At 36.8% G+C, this 21865-nt stretch overlaps 4 protein-coding genes across 4 annotated transcripts; 3 read left to right on the top strand and 1 right to left on the bottom strand.

Moving 5' to 3' along the window:
* The first annotated feature begins 436 nt into the window (after nt 1–436).
* On the top strand, nt 437–4276 carry LOC112715989 (phototropic-responsive NPH3 family protein NPY1). Its single transcript, XM_025767830.3, has 5 exons — nt 437–806; nt 959–1026; nt 2195–2264; nt 2359–3537; nt 3628–4276. The coding sequence occupies exons 1-5, from the start codon at nt 699–701 to the stop codon at nt 4093–4095; spliced, it is 1893 nt and encodes a 630-aa protein (XP_025623615.1). The 5' UTR covers nt 437–698; the 3' UTR covers nt 4096–4276.
* Nucleotides 4277–5451: 1175 nt separating this feature from the next.
* On the top strand, nt 5452–9237 carry LOC140175711 (uncharacterized). The gene is made up of 6 exons (XM_072204250.1): nt 5452–6174; nt 6229–6463; nt 6712–6851; nt 7297–7387; nt 7655–7745; nt 8151–9237. Exons 1-6 carry the CDS (start codon nt 5452–5454, stop codon nt 9235–9237), a joined length of 2367 nt encoding a protein of 788 aa, XP_072060351.1.
* A 1287-nt stretch (nt 9238–10524) lies between these two features.
* Nucleotides 10525–13156, top strand: LOC112715990 (uncharacterized). Its single transcript, XM_025767831.3, has 7 exons — nt 10525–11038; nt 11152–11356; nt 11478–11679; nt 11838–12031; nt 12151–12304; nt 12438–12602; nt 12666–13156. Exons 1-7 carry the CDS (start codon nt 10831–10833, stop codon nt 13128–13130), a joined length of 1593 nt encoding a protein of 530 aa, XP_025623616.1. The 5' UTR covers nt 10525–10830; the 3' UTR covers nt 13131–13156.
* Nucleotides 13157–13755: 599 nt separating this feature from the next.
* On the bottom strand, nt 13756–19855 carry LOC112715988 (DNA-directed RNA polymerases IV and V subunit 2). The gene is made up of 7 exons (XM_025767829.3): nt 19079–19855; nt 18731–18943; nt 17682–18571; nt 16473–16764; nt 15084–16019; nt 14689–14960; nt 13756–14380 (listed from the first exon to the last, which is right to left on the bottom strand). Exons 1-7 carry the CDS (start codon nt 19556–19558, stop codon nt 13879–13881), a joined length of 3585 nt encoding a protein of 1194 aa, XP_025623614.1. The 5' UTR covers nt 19559–19855; the 3' UTR covers nt 13756–13878.
* Between the last annotated feature and the right edge of the window lie 2010 nt (nt 19856–21865).

Here is a 21865-nt window from a genome sequence, read left to right as displayed (position 1 = left end):
TGTATCATTTCAATTTTTTTATTTAAATTATAAATATTTTTATTATTTTTATTTTATTTTTGTGTGTGTTTATTTCTATTCAATTATTAGCAGAATTTAAAATTAATTTGTTGATTTAATATTAGCTGCTATAGCACAGCACAGGTCAATGATTTCCCTAATGTGGACCTAAACTTATCCGTCAATGCTGAATCTTGTAATAGGCTTTTGGCCCTAACATGCATCATTGGAGCTAAATAGCAATTGATAGTACCCACTCTTTGTTCGGTTTTTCCTAAAATAATTAGTTTATTCATGGTAATTAACATTAGTTTTTCCTCTATAACAATTGAAATTAAAAGTCTACTATACGTGGCATAATGTCGAGAGTAAGGAGAGCTATTTATGAAAAAGCAAAAGCAGAGTTAAATTGAAGGATGATGAATCGTGTGTAGGTGTGGTGGTCGCTCACTCTACAAAGTATAGGCCTGCAAAGGTTAGAGAGAGAGAAGCATCAATCCACTCATTATGGTCTGAGTCTGTGACCCCTGACCCCATTTTCTTCTGCACAACAACACAAACAGCATTCATAACATTACACCAAACACCAAACACTACACACCTCTCTTTCTTTCTTTCTTTCTTTCTTTCTTTCTTTCTTCTTAATATTCCATTCCCAGCATTAGCATAGCATCATTCATTATTCAAACATGACATAAATGCATTCCACCTTCCTCGTCCACAAACCAACAACCACATTCAATTGGCAAATTGGCAATGCTACCCCAACACGCCACGCAACAATACTCCTTGTCTCCCCATTCTTGGTACCATTCTTCTCTCCCTGCATTGTTAGTTATTGCTGCCCAACTCTATATGTAGCTACCCTCTTGTGTTAACTACACAAGGATTTTCTCTTTTTCATGCTATATTTATGTGATCTTCTATCTCTTTACCTGCTTGCTTTCATATTCAAAAGAAAAATATGAAGTTTATGAAGTTGGGTTCCAAGCCTGATTCCCTTGAAGCTCGTGGACACTCTACCAGGTCATTTCTTTTGATTTTCCTTCTTCATTATATAAGTCATCCACATCCATGCATGCATTCTTCAATCTTCAGCGGTATCCCCACCATTAATTAGTTGAAAATGTTCAGTCTTTTGGTATTTGCATGCATTATTCAACAACAGTTGCTGCTGTAGTTTTAGATTCTTATACATTGATTTTTTAATAATGCTTTCAAAAAGTTCATACCCTTTATATTCACTCTAGTTACTTAACTAATGTTAACATTCTATTGCTGGTTAGAGAGAGAGAGAGAGAGAGAGAGAGAGAGAAAGAGAGAGAGAGAGAGAGAGAGAGGGAGAGAGAGAGAGAGGTGGTCCACACCTGGATTCTTTTTTTTTTATTTTTTTTAAATAAGATTGAATAATGAATACCCTTCATTTCCTTCTTCAATAGTTCAATCATAGTGGAAGCAGGGCCTTTTAAAACATGATGTTATTAATGTTAATTTGTATAAATACATTGATGAGATAAATAACATCTCACATATTAGTATACACTATACATATTCCATTATTTCTTCTTTAATCTTGAACAGTTGAGTTATTGTATATGGATTTATGATGTTATGGGGGTATAAAGGTAAGGGAATTTGTCCTAAGAGGGAAAGAGCATTTTTTGGTAACCTAGCTTATTGGCTTTTTCAGCCTGTTCTAAAGCATTATCGACAGTGAAATGTCATCTGTCACGCATGAGGTATGTGTGCAGATAAGAGACAAGTTTGTTAAAGTTGGTACTAATTTGGAACTGCATCCAACTTGTTATTATGCACTAATTTTAATGGTTTTGTTAAATAAATTACTTCATTCATATGACAATTAGAAAAAATAAAGTTTTAAGGGTGAGGGTTTCAGACATTTCTCTGCCAGTAACATTAACATGTCCATAGAGATTCTTTTTCTTTTTTCTTCAGACATGTTTTCAGGTTTTGGGGCCCTTGGAGTTATCTGAGTTCTGCCATGATGAAAATAATGTGTAATAACATACTGAACAGTGTATCTTTTTCCTAAGAAATTATTGGCTGAAGATGATTGACTTTGTGGCATAATTATTTAAGATCAATTTATCACAAATTAACATTACCCCTGCTAATGGTTGATTTAACAACATACCTTTGTAGTTTCGCATGCTGATTTCAATTTCTCATGCAGATATGTATCATCTGAATTGGCCACTGATGTTACCATTAATGTCGGTGAAGTTAAGTTTTACCTTCATAAGGTAACATATTTTCTTTAGGCATCTTATGTTCTTAACTCTCGCCCTGTTATATCCACAAATCAATTGCTTGATAACTTTATTTTATGAGGTGCAGTTTCCTCTATTGTCGAAGAGCAAGCGATTACAGAAGTTGATGTCGAAAGCTAGTGAAGAGGATTCTGATGATATTTACTTAGATGATTTCCCAGGAGGACCTAAGGCCTTTGAAATATGTGCAAAATTCTGTTATGAAATGACGGTTACTCTTAATGCTTACAATGTTGTAGCTGCTCGCTGTGCGGCCGAATATCTTGAGATGACTGAGGATATTGATCTGGGGAACTTAGTTTTTAAAATTGAAGTGTTCCTTAACTCAGGAATCTTCTGTTGCTGGAAGGATTCTATAATAGTCCTCCAAACTTGTAATTCTTTTCTGCCATGGTCTGAGGATCTGGAGATCATTGAGAGATGCATAGGTTCCATAACTTCTAAAATTGCTGTTGATCCGGCGAGCGTGTTCTGGTCTTACACTTATAATAGGAAATTAACAGAGAGAAAAAAACTTGTTGAGCACAAGATGATGTTTCTAGATCACATTGAATCTGTTCCTAAGGATTGGTGGGTTGAAGATATATGTGAACTGGACATTGATCTTTACAAAAGAGTAATGATTTGTGTGAAATCAAATGGAAGAACCGATAGCATTGTGATTGCAGAGGCACTAAAAGTGTATGCAATGAGATGGTTACCTGATTCCATTGATGCATTGACTTGGGAAGAGCATGCATCAAGAAACAAGTCTCTGGTAGAAACAGTTATCTGTTTATTGCCATGTGATAATGGCATTGGTTGCTCTTGTAGTTTTTTACTGAAGCTTCTGAAATTTGCCATATTAGTTGGAGCAAATGAGTCAGCAAGAGAAGAACTGATGAAGAAAATTAGCTCGAAATTGCATGAAGCTTGTGTCAAGGATTTGCTGATTCCAGCAAAGTCTCCTCAGATAACAACTTATGATGTTGATTTGGTACAAGGCCTTTTGAATCAATACTTGATTCACGAACAGGGAAGATGCAATATGGAGGTTATTGAGGAGAAAGATAATGGAAAAGATCTTTATATTTCGAGTGATAAATCCATATTGAACATTGGAAAGTTGGTCGACGGTTACCTCGGAGAAATTGCCCATGAGCCTAATCTCGGTCTCTCTAGTTTCGTCAATCTGTCGCAATCAGTTCCTGATTGTGCTAGGTCAAGTCACGATGGTCTATACAGAGCTATTGACATTTATTTGAAGGTAGGCTTATTTTATAAAACTATACTATTGGTGCTGCTGTATTATCTTAAGTAGTTTAGTTTCTAACTTGTTGAACCTTGTTGTCTTCAGAAGCATCCGGATTTGACAAAAGCAGAAAGGAAGAAGCTATGTAGACTCATGGATGTGAAGAAACTGACGGCGAATGCTTCAATGCATGCTGCGCAGAATGACCGGCTTCCTCTTCGAGTGATAGTGCAGGTTCTGTTTTTTGAGCAGGTTAGAGCCACAGCCAGAATTCAAGCAATACATGATCCTTTGCGGGTTGGAGGAGGTGAGAAGAGAGGGATTAATAGATGCCAGTCCCTCAAGGTGCCGATGATGAAAGAGGAAGGCAAGCTGAGTAAGAAGAACAGCAAAAACAGCCGAAGCGGCATGCAGTTGCTGCGGTCTGGGTCAAGGAGAATCATTGATAAGTTATGGATTGTGGGAAAAGGACAGCAAGAGAATAATAGGAGCTCTGAGACTTCAGGGAGTTTAGAGAATAATAGCCCAACTATGTCATCTGCTTTGAGACACCAGAGGCATTCTATCTCTTAGCAACTTAATGCAGATTTATTAAGTTTTTAGTATAGAGGTAGGGTTTGATATTATATTTGCAGTTTAGGATCTTCCGAATGTTCATTAGGATAGAATAGTGATCTCTAGGTTTAGTATTTTAACTATTTACTATCACCTTCTGTATAGAATCACTATCCTTAATTGAAGCATGTGATTTATAATAGTTTTCTACTTTTTGTTTCACATCAAAAAAGGGTAATTCACTTTTTAAATTAAAAAAAAACTCATTTATCTCTGTCTTCATTCAACAGTATTCCTCTATGAAAAAATTAATTTTATATTAACCACATTTACAGATATTAGTCCAATATTTTAATAATATATTTTTAAATATTATTAATTAATTATTAAAAAATATATATTCTCCTAATCTTCTAACATTATCCTTTAACTATATGTTCTATATAGAATTATAGATTGCTACAAGCTTTTTCTAATTAACCAATAAATCAAAGGCATGCTATTTGTTTTACCTATTTTTTAAACAAGAATGCTATATGCTTGGTCAAAATTTTGGCTATCAATAATTTGCACACACATTCATAAAAATTTGTGTATATAAAATATATAATTTGTACATATATCTACTAAAATTTATATACATGAATTAATACAACTTACATCTATATTTATTAAAAATTACACATATAAATTAATAAAATTTATTTATTGAAAGTAATTTCTTATTTGTTCGGACCAAATATTGGCTAAAATTATTAAAAATTTATAACTCTCAAGACTTTCTGTTTTTTAAATTCTTCATAAATTGAAGTAATAACATGGAATTTTTTTAAAAAAAGCTTATACTTGCTGCAATTTTTGTGTATATAAAACAAGACATATAATTGAATAATGTTGAATCCGATCATATAGTTAGTTATTTTTTTCTTGTTTAAAAAAGTAAATTACCCAGTTTAAAAGTGGTCTTGTCCATAAAAAACAAATAAGTAACCAAAGAGTAAAAACTTAAATTGATCCTAAAAAATCAACTTAGTTGGTTGTGTGAACCAACTCTATGCCTTCAGATCTCACCCTCTTCTACTCACACTTTACACTCCTCTATATAGAATCACTCTTCTATATAGAATTAATTAAGCAGTTATTTCTTCCTGTTAAGTAACTGCTTGTTGTTGTATTTATGCCAAGTAGGATAGTTAGTTAGTGACATTCACTCTATATATAGCTGAACCTGTAACATTTACAATAGAGATTCACTAATCAAGTTTTCACTCTTTGCAATTCACATCAAGAATTTATAGTTCAGAAGCTCTCTTCCCTTGTTCTTGAATGTTCAGTGTTCATCCCTTGTTGCTCATAGCTCGAACCGCTCTCCCCATGGTTTTAGGCTCAAACAACTATCACAGTAGGGAGAGGGCCATGCTGCATGCACTAAGCTCAAAGAACAAGATCAAATTTGTGAATGGAAGCATCAGTAAACCAGAATCAACAGATCCTTTGTTTGAAGTGTGGGAACGATGCAATGACTACGTCATCTCCTGGATCACCCTCTCACTTAGTCCCGACATAGCACAAAGCGTGATGTGGCACAATGTCGCTTCGGATCTATGGAAAGATTTGAAACACAGATATTTTCAGGGCGATGTATTCAAGGTAGCCGGATTGGAAAAAGAAATGTTCACTCTGAGGCAAGGTGATCTAAACATGACCGACTACTTCACTAGGCTGAAAAGTATTTGGGAAGAGCTGGAGAACTTTAGGCCCCTACCTGACTGCATACATTGCAAGAACAGGAATTGTACGTGTGGAACTGTTATGAGAGGATACAGAGATGAGACCTATATCGTTCACTTTCTCAGAGGCTTGAACGAACAATATGCGACAGTGAGGTCACAAATAATGCTGATGCAATCTTTACCAAGCATTGAACAAGCTTTTTTACTGCTTTTACAACAAGAAAGACAGTTCCAATGTGGCGAACCCCTCACTGAAAACAAAATCTTGATGAACAACGCTACTCCATATCAACCCTCAACACAAGGAGGAAGGAGCCGAGGTAGGGGAGGAAGAACTGCTGGCAGAGGAAGAGGACAAACAAAAGTCTGTACCTATTGTGGAAAAACTGGCCATCTAATCGACACATGCTACAAATAGCATGGTTTATCTCCTCACCTCAAACAAGAAAGCAGTGCAATCAACAATGCTATCATTGATGACAAGAATTTTGCAAGAATCGGTGATGACCAGCTAGTAGAGGATAGTGGTATAGAACTGGAATTCACAAGGGAACAGAAGCATGCCTTGCTAGCTCTCTTGAAACAACCGCCTTTGGATACACACAAGCCTCAACATGCCATAAACCAAATTGTCACATTACCCTCTCATCAAGGTATTGCTCATACCATGTCTGTTTCAACCTTTAAACCTAGCTCCTGGGTAATTGACTCAAGAGCAAGCGATCATGTAGCATACTGTTTAGAGTCATTTCACTCATTACATAAAATAGAACCCATACTTGTTAGGATGCCAGATGGAACCAATACCGTTACTTCAACAGTTGAGACTATAATTTTCTCCAAAACTTTTTTCTCACAAAGGTCTTATACATTCCAAGTTTCAAGTTTAATCTCATATCAGTTTCCAAAACAACTAACTTGTTCAAATGTGAATTAGTCTTTGATGAAAAATGTTGCAAGAACCAGGACTGCCTTTCCTCGAAGATGATTGGTGTAGCTGAGCAAAGGAAGGGGCTTTATGCATTTGAAGACCTAAAACCTGTAAGAAACTTTCAACTAAGACTAGCAATTGCAGCAACATCCTTTACACCACAAACACAACATCTTAGAAATAGTAATAAGCTACATGACAATAAGAATAGAAGTACATTAAACTTATGGCATCTTAGACTAGGTCATTTACCAAATGACAAAATTCTTGTATTGCAACAAAATTATAATTTCATCAATAAATCCGATCTTTGTGCCAGTCCTTGTGAGTCTTGTCATTATGCTAAGCAAAAGCGTTTTTCATTTCCAATAAGCATGTTTATGTCAGAAGAAATATTTGATTTAGTACACATAGACATATGGGGACCAATTAATATCAACTCAACTGCTGAACACATATTTTTTCACAATAGTGAAAGATAAAAGTAGATTTTGTTGGCTATTTTTCATAAAACATAAATTTGAAGCTGCCACATTGCTCAAAAATTTTATTCAGTTAGTTCAAGCTCAGTTTAACAAAGCTATTAAACAAGTTAGATCAGACAATGGAGCTGAGTTCAAACTAACTGAATTTTATGCAGAAAAAGGTATTATACACCAAAATACATGTGTTGAAACCCCTCAATAAAATGGCATAGTTGAGAGGAAACACCAACACATTTTGGCAGTAACTCGAGCAATTATGTTTCATGCAAACTTACCAAAGAAACTATGGCAATATGGCATTATGTTGCCGCTCATGCCATATATCATCAATAGAATTCCCAGCAATGTTTTGAAAAATAAATTCCCTTATGAAATTCTTCACAAAAAACTACTTGACATACACAATTTCAAAGTCTTTGGATGTTTAGCATTTGCTGCAACCATTCATGCTACTAGAAAAAAGCTCGACCCAAGAGCTAGAAAATGCATTTTCTTAGGCTACAAACAAGGAGTAAAAAGGTACATTTTATATGATCTATATTCTAAAGAAATTTTTCTCTCAAGAGATGTAGTTTTTTATGAGAACACTTTATCTTTGTGCAATACACAAAATTCAGAACTCTCCCAAAAGTGCCATGCATCATCAGCTCAATTATCAGACCCTCTTCTTTTTGACACCACTCCTTTCAATGCACCATCAACACACTCTGCATCTCATTATCACAACATCACAAATCCAGACATAGCACCACAAGGCCAAGTGGCCAATTCACCACAAATCAGTGCACCAAACACACCATACAACTAACAGGATACTGTTGCACCTCACATTCCTCAAAATGCTGTCCCGATTATTGAAAGACCTCACAGAGAAAGAAAACGCCCCTCTTACCTAAAAGATTATCATTGTTTTCTAACTACTAGCTCAACTACACCACCAACTTCAAGTAGGTACCCTCTTTCTCATGTTTTGTCCTATCATGGTCTATCCGAAAACAAAAGAAAATTCTCCATTGCCTTGATCACCAACACAGATCCCAAAACTTATGAGGAGGCTATGATGTATCCCTGTTGGCAAGAAGATATCAAATCAGAACTTGCTGCTCTTGATGAAAATCGAACCTGGTCACTCACTACTTTACCAGCTGACAAGCATGCAATTGGATGCAAATGGGTTTTTAAAACCAAGCTTAAGGCTGATGGAAGTGTTGAAAGATGCAAAGCCCGACTGGTAGCAAAGGGATTCACCCAAGTTCCAGGGCAAGACTATTCTGATACCTTTAGTCCCATAGTGAAAATGAACACTTTGAGGATTCTTCTAGCCATTGCAGCTGCCAAAGACTGGTTCGTCCACCAGTTGGATGTGAACACAGCTTTTCTATATGGAGATCTTGAAGAGAAAGTCTACATGAAACCACCCCCTGGCTTGAATGTGTCCAATCCAAAGCTGATATGCAAATTAGAGAAGTCACTCTATGGCTTAAAGCAAGCCAGCAGACAGTGGAACTCAAAATTAGCTCACACCTTGATCAAATTTGGCTACACTCAGTCAAAACATGATTACATTTTGTTCACAAAGGTTGCTGGTTCTGGATTCACAACTGTGATAATCTATGTCGATGACTTGGTGCTTGCAGGAAACTGCATCAAAGAAATCACAGCTTTGAAGCAACATCTTCATAACCTCTTCAAAATTAAAGATATAGGAGAATTGAAGTTCTTTCTCGGTTTTGAGTTTGCTCGAAGCAAGAGAGGAATAGCAATGTATCAAAGAAAATATTGCCTAGATCTACTGGAAGAATATGGCATGCTTAGATCCAAGAGTTGTTCAACTCCTATGGATTACACTTCTCATCTCTCTAAAGAGTCTGGAGACCCAATGCCAAATGCTAGTGAATATAGAAGACTGCTAGGAAGACTCTTATACCTAACCAATACAAGACCCGAAATTAGCTTTGTCGTTGGAAAGCTAAGTCAGTTTCTTGATTGCCCCACTAATAAACACTTCTAAGCCACTCTAAGAGTCCTGAAGTATCTGAAATCAGCTCTTTCCCAAGGCTTTTTATTCAAAACTGAATCAGACTTACAGCTCACGGGCTTCTCAGACAGTGACTAGGCCACCTGCCCTGACACGAGGAGTTCCATATCCGATTATTGTTTTTTTGGGTACTACATTGATCACATAGAAGAGTTAGAAACAGGTTACCATTACTCGCTCTTCCACTGAAGCCGAGTATAGAGCCTTGGCTGCCTTAACATGTGAAGCTCAATGGATCGTCTTCATCCTTCAGGATCTCACATTTCCAATCCTCAAACCAGCAGCTATCTACTGTGATAGTCAGTCCGCATTGCACATTGCAGCCAATCCGGTGTTCCACGAACGTACCAAACACATAGAAGCTGACTGCCATATAATGCGCGACAAGGCTCAAGCACAAGTTATCAAGTTCCTTCCCATCTCCACATTACACCAAACTGCAGATATCTTCACTAAAGTCCTCTCCCCTGCACCTTTCTCCTTCTGTCACTCCAAGCTTGGCTTATGTAATCTTCATAAGCCCAACCTTGAGGGGGGGTGTGAACCAACTCTATGCCTTCAGATCTCACCCTCTTCTACTCACACCTTACACTCCTCTATATAGAATTAATTAGGCATTTATCTCTTCCTGTTAAGTAACTGCTTGTTGTTGTATTTATGCCAAGTAGGATAGTTAGTTCGTGACATTCACTTTATATATAGCTGAACCTGTAACATTTACAATAGAAATTCACTAATCAAGTTTTCACTCTCTGCAATTCACATCAAGAATTCAGAGTTCAGAAGCTCTCTTCCCTTGTTCTTGAATGTTCAGTGTTCATCCCTTGTTGCTCATAGCTCGAACCGCTTTTCACAAGTTGAGCAGCTCACTCGTCCGCTTAAGTGTCGGAGGTTCAAATTCCGCCTTGTGCATGCGGATTAGTCCTTGACTTATCGGATTGGGGGATACCGTGACCAACCAAAAAAATAAATAAATTGACCCCTAAAAAATTTAGACCAAATATTTTAAATCTTAATAAATTTTTATTATTTTAAAATTTTTTGAGACGATTTGAGTCCATTATAAAGATTTTGATTTATCTTATAATAATTTTTTTATACATAATTTAAAAATTTTATTAAAAACAGCGGCCGAAGAGATAAGAATAATCTTTTTAATTTGAATAATAAAAATTTGTTAAAAATCAAAATATCCAATCTAAAATTTGTTAAGACCAATTTAGTATTTACTTATAATTGAAAATAAATAAAAGCCTTAATGATTGCATTTTTTGGAGCTAGTGTGCAGATTGTATCTGACCCGATACATATGGATCTTCCAGTGTAGCGTACAACTGGGCATAACATGTATCCCGCAATCACCAATTAATGCATTACCGAATATTCCAACAAGATTCTCTTCTGTTTTATTCCTTAAGAAGAGTTAAGTTTTAAGAAGGAAGAAAAACTGTGTTAGAATTTCGTAGCTTAACTTTGACTCCATCGAAAGTCAAATGTGACAGCTAGTATTCTTGTGTTGCATATCGTTGGTTCCATTGTTGTGCTTTTACTTAAACATTATGTGAGATGGAGCAATTTTTCTCATATCACTATGCAATGATGATCAAACGCAGTATCATGATTGGTTTCTTCCACTTTGTGTTTTATATGTTTATATTGAGCAACCTTGCTCATTCGTCGTCATCGTCCACTCCAAACTGTAAAGCATGGCTGGTCCAATCCATCCCTACAAATATGCCTCACCTCTTCCATGTCCCTGGTGTCCTCTCTACCGGTATATCAACTCTCGTTATATTTTGGCATTCACAGTTTTTGCATAGAAAAATTAAGAATAAAAATATCAATAATTTTTCTCTAATTATGTTATCATGTTTGAGTAATTGGTAGGGGATGTGCTAAGTTGGATGGCTGGAAACTCCACCAGGAGGCTTGACATAACTGCTCAGTACTGGGAGCTGCTTGCTTCTCCGGATGATCCTCGCTCCGGCGATTATGGTTACTCTCAGCAACAGATGCAAGAGTTTGGTGCTCAAGAAGGTGCTGCACTCTATCAAGCGCTGGAGGATGCTGCAGACCGCAATGTTAGCATCAGGTGCATTTCGAACACTATGCTGTTACATACCATGCTCAAGTATTAGTCTTGTTTTTTAATGCCTTTGAATGTTATTTGTGCAATGTTGAATTAACCAAATTTGAAATGGATATTGATGTAGGTTACTGTCACATTCTGGAGTCTATCCAACATTTACCTTAGAGCCATCAAAACTTGCTGCCGGAAGGCCAAACGTCGAGAATGTGACCCTGCTTCTTAAGGATTGGTGGGGTTCAGGCATTGTCCATGCCAAAGTTTGGATATCTGATAGTAGAGATGTGTACATTGGATCTGCAAACAATGACTGGAAATCTCTTACACAGGTAAATTCAACAAGTCATGGCTGTTTTTGTCTTTAAATTTATAATATGTCAATAAGCAATTAATATTTTTATTGTTACCATCTTCCTCTCTTCATCTTAGAGAGTGTTATAATTGAAATTCTGAATTTTTCTAATTGCTTATTACATGGTGGCTCTAGGTCAAGGAAGTAGGAATTTATTTTGCTGGTTGTCCAAGAATAGCTAACAAGGTTGAGATATATTTCGACAGTTTGTGGAAACTTGCATCTCTTAATTCTTCAGATTACACAAAAGCAGTGTTTGATCAAACGTGGCAAGTTGAAAGAAAGGTTCCCTGTTGGTCACATTTTATTGATCCTAAAGAGAGGTGCAAGTAAGTCAGGAACTCATATTATGAAATAAAGCTTACTGGGAAAATGGCTGCTTAATTATGATTAATGGTGTCTTACTCTTGAACTTTCAAAACAACTGTTTCCAATTATGTCGTCACAGGTCGCCTCTCCCTCGTTATGCAGAGACACCTCGTGTTACAGGATATCCTATTCTGTCTGATCCTCACATATTTGAAGTTTCAATTCAAACATCTTGGAGTAACAATTCAACAATGCTACCCCAAGTCAGCTATCTCTCCTTTGCTCCTCCAGAGGTAAATAAAGATTATTTTCAAACAATTTTACCATGTGCATCCTTGAATCTAAGCATAAGAACTCGGCTCTTTCTCAATGAATCTTAGTTGCCACTTCGAGATGCAAACTTAACATTTTGCCATGCTACTGCAGCTATTGTTCGGCAAGTATCAGGCTGATGAGCAAGCATGGATTGAAACAATTAAATCTGTTGGAGCGAAGGAGACAGTTAGAATCAGTACCATGGATTGGCTTGGTCAATCAGAATTTATGGACCCAACAATTTTCTGGCCATCATTATCCACAGCAATATCAGAGGTAACTTCAAATCATTGTTTCTTTTGTTGCTTTCTTTCTTATCAATGACAATTCGTCAAACAGGTTGTGTTCTCCAAGCATGCAACAGTGAAGTTATTGGTGGCATATTGGGCACACAACATCAATAACACAGATCAGTACCTGAAGGCACTTCTCTACACCAACAATCTCTGCTCCTCTTTACAGTACAATAGTTGTTCTGGCAAAGTTGAGATCAAATATTATGTGGTTCCAGGTTTCAACATGACAGGGCCTGCAATTAAGGGTGGATCAAGAACAGGAAATATATACCCTGACTTTACAAGAGTGAATCATGGAAAATATGCAGTTAGTGATATAAGGGCTCACATAGGAACTAGCAATCTTGTGTGGGATTACTTTTATACTACAGCTGGTGTCAGCTTTGGGACATACAACACTGCCATTGTTTCTCAGCTCAAAGAAATCTTTGATGCTGATTGGAACTCACCCTATGCTGTGCCTGTTCCAGTTCAACAACTGGAGAAAGGCCATACTCGATCAATCTAAAAAACAATGAATTTGTTCATCTTGCAGACTGTTAGTTCCATGTGGCTGAGATTCACATAAAAAATAAAAAATAAAAACTTTTTTCTTTTTTAAGCGAATGCAGTTTGCAAAGAAAAGGATAAGAATAATAACTCTGTCATTTAGCGAAATTGCCTTTCTCCTTTGCTAATCCATGTGAAGGTTAAATCCAAAATAGTGCATTAATTTGTTAAAAACTTAAAATAGAGCTTCCAATTACTAATGCAAATGCAAAGATCTGACGGTTCAAACTTCATAGGAGTTGCTACTGCTTTGTCAAAGGATTGTGAAGAGATTTGCTACATATTGATTTGTTGGAAATGATAAGACAAGGGGGAACAATTTTATAGAAGACCAACAGTAGACCAAATTTTATAACACCAGGGATTCTCCAATTGCTTCTCACTCTATCGAAGAATTTTCTTTTCTCCTCTCCTTTACTGGTCATCCAAGAAAGAAAAAACCACAAAATTCCATTAAGGCTAAAATTCCAAAAATATGAAAAAGCTGTTGAAGGCGTTCAAATTAAACTTCAGTAATTCATGTGAATAATTAACTAACTGCATTCAAGCAATAATCCTGGGACCAAGTTGATATCTACACCGAGTTCACAAAAATTAAATTTCAGTAGTTCATGGGATAGTTAATTTGCATTCAAGCAATAATCCAGGATCCAAGATGATATCTACACCAAGTACACATGAAGTTAATATGGCAGTAAAATGGTTCTCTAGCAGAAATTGGTTTCAAATTTCAGATTTATGCCCATGCTAAAAAGCTCTTGGCATAACAATTTGGCTCCATATGGGACATTGACCATCACAATGTCATCCGCAGATTCACATATGCGGCAGTATGGACCCCTTATCTTGCGGCCACCAGATACTGGCCGCAATATCACATTAGCTACATTTTTGCATTTACTACAGATGTGTATCTGAGAGGAGTCACTGAGCGTAAAGAGACGTTCATACAGGTTGGCTGATGCGCCGTGAGCTATGAGGCAGTCTCGCTCCATTTCACCAAATTTGATACCTCCGAACCGTTTCCTATCTGCTACAGGTTGTCGTGTCAGTGGATGAACGGGACCTGTATTCCTGAATTTTACTTTGTCCTCAGACATGTGGTGTAGACGCTGGTAGAATGTTGGTCCCATAAATATTAGTGAACGGACCATCTCACCAGTTCTCCCATTTAGTACTCTCTCATATCCACATCTTGAAAACCCATTTCTGCAATAGCAACATGAGTCGGGCTTAGTAAAAGATATAAAAACAGAACACGACAGCTTAAACATTAACTAAAGAGAAGTGATTCCAAACTTCAGCAAGAGCCACAAACAAAGGGATGTGGCCATCTACAGGCCGAGAGACATGGGCAAACAAAAAATAACACTTGCGTTCATACAGTAATAGCAATTAGAAATAGTTCAAATTTCAAAAACAAGTTCTTTGGAGAAGCCCAAATAACATAGGACACATGTAACCCCTAACAATATTTGAAGCATCAAAGTAGCATAATCATCGTAAAAAAACCGTACCTGTGGAGCTCATCCATGATGTCATCAACAGAGGGTGTGGAGAACGGGGTAGCATGCCTCAAAGAACCACCAAGAGCAATGCCCTTCCCCAAAGCAGCCTCAAGGAGTTGTCCTGGTGTTTGTCGCGAGGGGAATGCGTGTGGATTAATGACAATATCGGGAACCACACCATGTCTTGTGAAAGGGAAATTTTCCTGAGACTCCAGAAATCCCAAGACACCCTTTTGACCATGCATGCTTGAAAACTTGTCTCCAAGAACGGGAGTTCGAACCTGCAACATTAAATAACAGCTTTTTCCAATTAACAAAAATTCAATGCAACTATCATGAAAGTTAGCTTCAGATAAGCAGCATAACGCATTAACAATTCATAAAGTTTGGGTTTTACCAGTTACCTGTCTCAATGAAACCACAGCAAAATTCTTCCCTTCGTCATTTGAGGACAGCACGACCTTCTGAACATACCCTCTTTCAGTGTGTTTTAACTTTATGCTATGGTCTGCTCCAGATTCGGCACCACGGCCAATAATAATATCACCACTTTGCAAATTTGCACTGACATATGGAAATCCATCTTCGTCAAGGCTATCAACACGACCAATTTTACTTTGTATCTTCCCAAAATTCACATTATCCTTCCGCTTCTCCTTAGATTCAGTATTATCAATTTCGGATTTGTAACTCCTTATATGCTCAGATCTGAACATACCACGCTGCAAAGAAGCACGGTTCATCACCAATGAATCCTCTTGATTGTATCCCATATGCACATTAACAGCCACAATTGCAACTTGCCCATTATAGAATTCAGCCTTTGGAAGTTTACTATTACCCAGTGAAAACCATTTCTTACCAAGACAATCAGAAGTCATGGTACGGAAGAGGGGCTTCTGGGGATAGTACAACTGGTGTGATAAGGTGTCCACTCTGATGTTGGGGTTTGTGGTAGCAAAGCCAATGGCCTGCGAGGAGTGCTTCTGGGCCTGGTAGAGTACCCTCCTTGCATGGTCATGATTGGCAAACGGTATCAGTGAACAGCTTAAACCCAGTAAAAATGACATGTCAAGTTCACAGTGGGTGTATTTGTCACCATCTTTCCCAAACAAATATCTGATACCCCATGCAGTCCGGCAGTCTTCCTCTTCTTCAGGCCCAACAAGTTCGATCACTCCATTCTCCAAAAGGGATTTGAAAGAAGAATGCTCCCATTTAGTTCCTTTTGATTCTTTTATCTTGTGAAGGTTTTCAACTACCAAAAGTGGACGTAGAATCCTTCCTGCATCAGTGTTTATGCGCACTTCTTTTAGAGATTTGTCCAATTTGATCTCCATCTGCAATGGAAAAATAGTTACGACTACGTTCAATGTTAAATAATAATAATAATAATAATAATGAAAACCACACAAATATATGCAGCCATTCTATACTCTTACTCTGTATAGTTAAGAAAAAAGAGGGGATATTAAAGTAACTATATAGGGCTTAAAATGAAAGCAATATTCCTCAAGTTGCTCTAAACATCCAGTAACCACAGATAATGTCACCAAAGCAATAAACTTCCCAATAGAAACCAAGCTTCCAAATGAATATTTCACTACTACTTTACTTGACATGTGAATGGCTGAATGCATCCATCCAATTTTTAGGTTTAAGTGTGTTGTTAACCTATTAAAAGTATCTGCCTTGAGTTAATTTGGAATTGAATGCTCGTTCCATAAAATATCTAAAAAAAAGATGGCTATTGTAAAAATAAGCCAACTTAGAACGAGAAATTATAAGTGTACCTGATGAGGTAATTGATTTCTACGCCTTTTACTTCTGAGATCTGTAACAAATGCACTGGAATTTGTGCACACACCAACCCAATCCCCATTGAGGAAGATCTTATCCTTGTTGCCCAAGTCAGTAGAAGTGTCATCAAGTAACTCTTCCATACCAGAGTCAAGCAACTCAGACAATATGATTTCAGTTATGTTGGTGCTTACCAGTCCAGTAACAGCCAAATTTTTCACCAGGCCACAGTTTTCACCATCTGGGGTAGAGAGGAAGCAGACCTTCCCCCAGTGAGAAGGATGCCTGTAACAAGAAACTTTGATCAGTATAACTGAAAATGGAAAACACTTTTTCCATGGATAAAACAACCCAAAGTTTCAAATTTAAAAGATGAATAAATGCCATATTTTAAAAAAAAAAGTAAAAAACATATCTTCACAGGAAAACACAAGCTAACATATTTGAACATTCAACTTAAACCAGTAAATTAGAGAACTTATCCATAAAATTATGCACATAAACCCCTTTGGATGGAGGGAAAGTAAGCAGTTGAAGATAATGGTACAAAACCAGACAGCCATTAAATCTGGAAGCTGATGGTCTTACTGATAACCAAAAGATGGCCCAAAAAGAAAGATTTAACCACAAAATTAGAGCACTCAAAAGTCCATCATGGTATGCACATCAGTCCCTTGGGCAAAGGGGAGGTAAACAGTTAAAATTATCAGTACAAACCCACACAACCAATAAATCGCATTAAAGTACAGGACGCTGATAGTCTTAGTAATAAGCAAAGATGACACACACACACACACACACACACACACACACACACATATATATATATATATATATAAACGTTTACATATCTCCTCTAAATCAAGGTACTTTACAGATACTGATATGCAACGAAATGGAAAAAACCTAAACATTCACAATAAAACTCAAATAGGGTCTGGGCTATGCATGGAGCACAAACAAATCTAGTTGACAGCTGAATAAAACCTAATTTTCTTCCTTGTTAACAAATTAAGTCTTAACATACAATTTTATTTTCTTGCATTAACCACTCGCAACATAAATGCCAAAAGACAGAAAACGAATGAACCATCAGTCAGCTAGGCTTAAAATTTCCATCTAGACACAACTTATTCACTGCATGACTGCAAAAGGAGGGGGAAAAAAAAGAATTATAATACACAGAGCTTAAAGTAACTTACGGGTATCTAGCATCACCAACTTTTCCCGTATACTGAACCTGCTGCCTTGTCCTTCTCAACTCAGCCATAGTTTGTAAAGGGTTGGTTCGCCCAACAGTTGCAACCACGCCGGAAATCCTTTCCAATCTCTTGTAAGGATGAGACCACGCTCCGGTGGAGAATGCTCTTTGGAGACCATTTGTAATTATCGAAGCATCAAGATAGCCTTCAATTGGGCGGACTTCACGGTCTGCATAGAGGTCTCTCTGCAATGCCTTTGACATTCGCTTCCGAGCATGTGCAATGTGCACTTTCAGCTCGCGCTCTAAAAGCTCCCCAGCCAACTCAAGCCTCTTGTTTCGAAAATCATCCCGGTTATCACACCTTCTGCGGCCAGTATAAGCCATTAAGAGACCTTTCACCATATATGCAAGGAATCGTGCCTTTTTCTTCAAGCCTCCCATGTTGGGAAAAATATACATTCTCAAGCAGTCTTCAACAGGTTCAGGAGGTGGAAACTGGACACCTTTAATACCCTTCTCTATGTAATTCACTGCATTCTTCCGTTCACGGAAATCGGAATAATTCTTACTCTCATCAGCATCGCGGATAGAGGCCATAAGGATATTTTCGACTCTGGCATCATCATAACCAAAATCAATGAGCTTTACCACCTCCCTGTCAGATGAGACTCCAAGAGCAAAAAACAGCACCCAAATGGGGATTTCAATGCCCAGGAAGTATACAGTTAGGACCTTCTCTCCACTATCAATTCCTTCAACACTTGAACTTCCCACCAGCTTAACGATCAATCTATGCCTCTTCACTTGAGACTTGTACCCGATTGACCACCATGGATTATCTATGATCCAGAGCCTTCTCAAATAGATATGCTCCTGTGCAATAAAAGTCTGCAACATTTTTTTCCACAAAACGAATTAGAACAGTAACAAAAAAATACACAACGAGAAATACAAGAAATGCCTAAAACATAAAACAAAAACATACACACACAACTCAAATTCTCAAAGCAAAACTAAACTGCAAAGTTAATGACAAGTTAAGCTAACCTTCTCAGCACCCTTGACCAGGAAGTACCCTCCATGATCAAACTCACAATCGCCTTTCTCAACCCCTTTCATCCAGCACAGATCAGACTTGACCATAATAGGCAGTCTCCCAATGATGATTTCTCTGCTCTCTTCCTTCAGAGTCTTTTGTTCAAGGTACTGTTCTTGCCCGGTCTTAAATTTGTCACTCCTCACCATCTGTGGCACATACACCTGCCAACCACAACAATCAACACAGACACAAAACGTATCAATAGCAAATCAATCAGCTTCACATATCACAAATTTCAAAGAATCGAAAGTTACTCTACACAGTAGCAACAGAGAACTGAGCTAAGCGGTGTTCACCTGAACTTGAATCTCGACTTTAATCTGGGAAGAGTATGTCATCCTCTGAAGGCGTGCATGTCTTGGAAGCATCTTGAAATCTCCATGCCCTTCGCCAGCATAGAACTTGGGTCGCTCGAGCGTCACCTTCCCAAACTTAACGGCGGCGTGACGGTAAAAATCATTTTCGTCGCGTTTCTTCGAAGGATCATAACCAGGCTCCACAATGAGATCACCAAAGGAATCGAAGGCGCTCTGAACACCTGTGGCGATAAACTGGTTGAAGGAATTGATCTGGTGGCTAATGAGGCCGTACTCCGCGAAGAAGAGCTCAGCGGCTTTCTTGCAGAAGTTCTTGAGTGGCTCCCGGCCTAAGCCCCTGAGTACGCCGTTTGAGGGGAAATCGTCGTCGTCGAAGTTTTCGTCGGAGTCAATGTCCATTGCATCGTGCTTACCCTTGTCGTAGAGCTTGACGTCTTTGCTGGAACCAATGTGACCCATGGATGATGATTATCGAAGCTGATTTTGGCGAAATAAAAGGGTTTCGAAATGCTAGGGTTTGAGGTTTACTGTGTTAGGGTTTAAGCTCAGAGCTACTACACACTCTGAAGAAGAAGAAGAGGAAGAAAGATGAAGAAACAGTGAATGAGACTGTGTTACTGTGAGTGAGAGTGCTAGCTCGGTTTTCTTTGAGAAGGGTATAAATGGCAAAGCAGTGCTTCATATTTGCAGTAGTTTGCTTTATTCACATTAGAATTTTAGCAAGCCTATGAAGTCGAACCGGTCATTGAATAGCCTATGAAGTTGTCGGTTCATTTAACAATTTAACTGAAATAATTGAATTATTACAAAATAATATATAAATATAAATATACTTTTATATAAATTTTTAAAATATAATATTAATTAAAATATTATAATCTCATGTAAATATATAAATAGATTATACGAGCAAAATTAAATAAATTAATTATTTAATTAGCAATTAGATCAATTAGCAATAACAACACTAGCTATTTAATTTAAAAAAATTATTTTGTTGATTTCTAAAGTTTTACTAAATGTTTAATTAATTTTTTTACTTTTTTAATTAAATTTTTATATTATTTTTAATTTTATAATTAAATCATTCTTACTATAAAAAAAATGATAGAGTTAACTAAATATTTTGTTTATAATAGAAGCTATTCATAATTAAAATTTTAACTAAATCTTTGATTATATATATTTTGTAAGAAATATTTTGTTAGTTTAATGTTTTCTACGTAAAAAGGATCTAATTATAAAATTAAAAATAGTGTAGGGATCTAATCAAAAAGAAAAAAAAAACATAAAAACTGATAATTAAACCTTTAGTAAATTTACAACATTAACAATAAGAGGCTTGCTACACATACAAGTCTTTTTGACTTACAAGTTTTACAAGTTGCTCCACATTAGAGTCTTTTAATGCGTTATTTAGTTTCCAAAGCGCTACACTCACCGTGAATTATGAACGACTCCTCTTCCTCTTCCTCTTCCTCTTCCTCTTCCTCTTCCTCTTCCCCTTCCTCTTCCTCTTTCTTCTTCTTCTTCTTCACTCACCGTGAATTATGAAAAACTCATCTTCCTCTTCCTCTTCCTCTTCCTCTTCCTCTTCCTCTTCCTCTTCTTCTTCTTCTTCTTCACTCACCGTGGATTATGAACAACTCATCTTCCTCTTCCTCTTCCTCTTCCTCTTTTTCTTCTTCTTCTTCTTCACTCACCGTGTATTATGAACAACTCATCTTCCTCTTCCTCTTCTTCTTCTTCTCCTTCTTCTTCTTTTTCCTCCTCCTCCATGTATTTCTTCGTTATTCTCTTTGCCTTTTCATTAGTTGTTTTATTTGCGTTTATTACTGGTATTCTTGCTTCGTTTTTTTCGATTTTCATGGTTTCTGAAATCAAGCTTTGAAATCGTTTTGAAGATAATGGAACTTCAGAAATACACCCAAACGATTATAGAAAATACACCTAAACGATTATAGAAAATACACCCAAACGATATTTCTTCGTTATTCTCTTTGCCTTTTCATTAGTTGTTTTACTTGCATTTATTACTGGTATTCTTGCTTTTTTTTTCGATTTTCATGGTTTCTGAAACCAAACTTTGAAATCATTTTGAAAATAATAGAACTTCAGAAATACACCCAAACGATTATAGAAAATACACCCAAACGATTATAGAAAATACACCCAAACGATATTTCTTCGTTATTCTCTTTGCCTTTTCATTAGTTGTTTTACTCGTTTATTACTGGTATTCTTACTTCTTTTTTTTCGATTTTCATGGTTTCCGAAATCAAACTTTGAAATCGTTTTGAAAATAATAGAACTTCAGAAATACACCCAAACGATTATAGAAAATACACCCAAACGATTATAGAAAATACACCCAAACGATATTTCTTCGTTATTCTCTTTGCCTTTTCATTAGTTGTTTTACTCGTTTATTACTGGTATTCTTACTTCTTTTTTTTCGATTTTCATGGTTTCTGAAATCAAGCTTTGAAATCGTTTTGAAAATAATGAAACTTCAGAAATACACACAAACGATTATAGAAAATACACCCAAACGATTATAAAAAATACACCTAAAGGACACTTTATGCATAATTCAGAACTCTTTCTCTTTCTCCTCCTCATATTCTGCTGCTTCTTCTTCTTCAAAAATGATTTCAGAGCTTGATATCAAAAAATAATGGAAATCAAGAATAACGAAAAAATAAAACAAAGAGAAAAGCACGTAAATGAAGAAGGAGAAAGAGAAGGCAAAAAACGAAAGAAAAG

Source organism: Arachis hypogaea, chromosome 10 (genome assembly GCF_003086295.3).
Source record: "Arachis hypogaea cultivar Tifrunner chromosome 10, arahy.Tifrunner.gnm2.J5K5, whole genome shotgun sequence".
In the NCBI taxonomy this organism is placed as follows: domain Eukaryota; kingdom Viridiplantae; phylum Streptophyta; class Magnoliopsida; order Fabales; family Fabaceae; genus Arachis; species Arachis hypogaea.
This window is presented reverse-complemented; position numbering and strand designations above follow the sequence as displayed.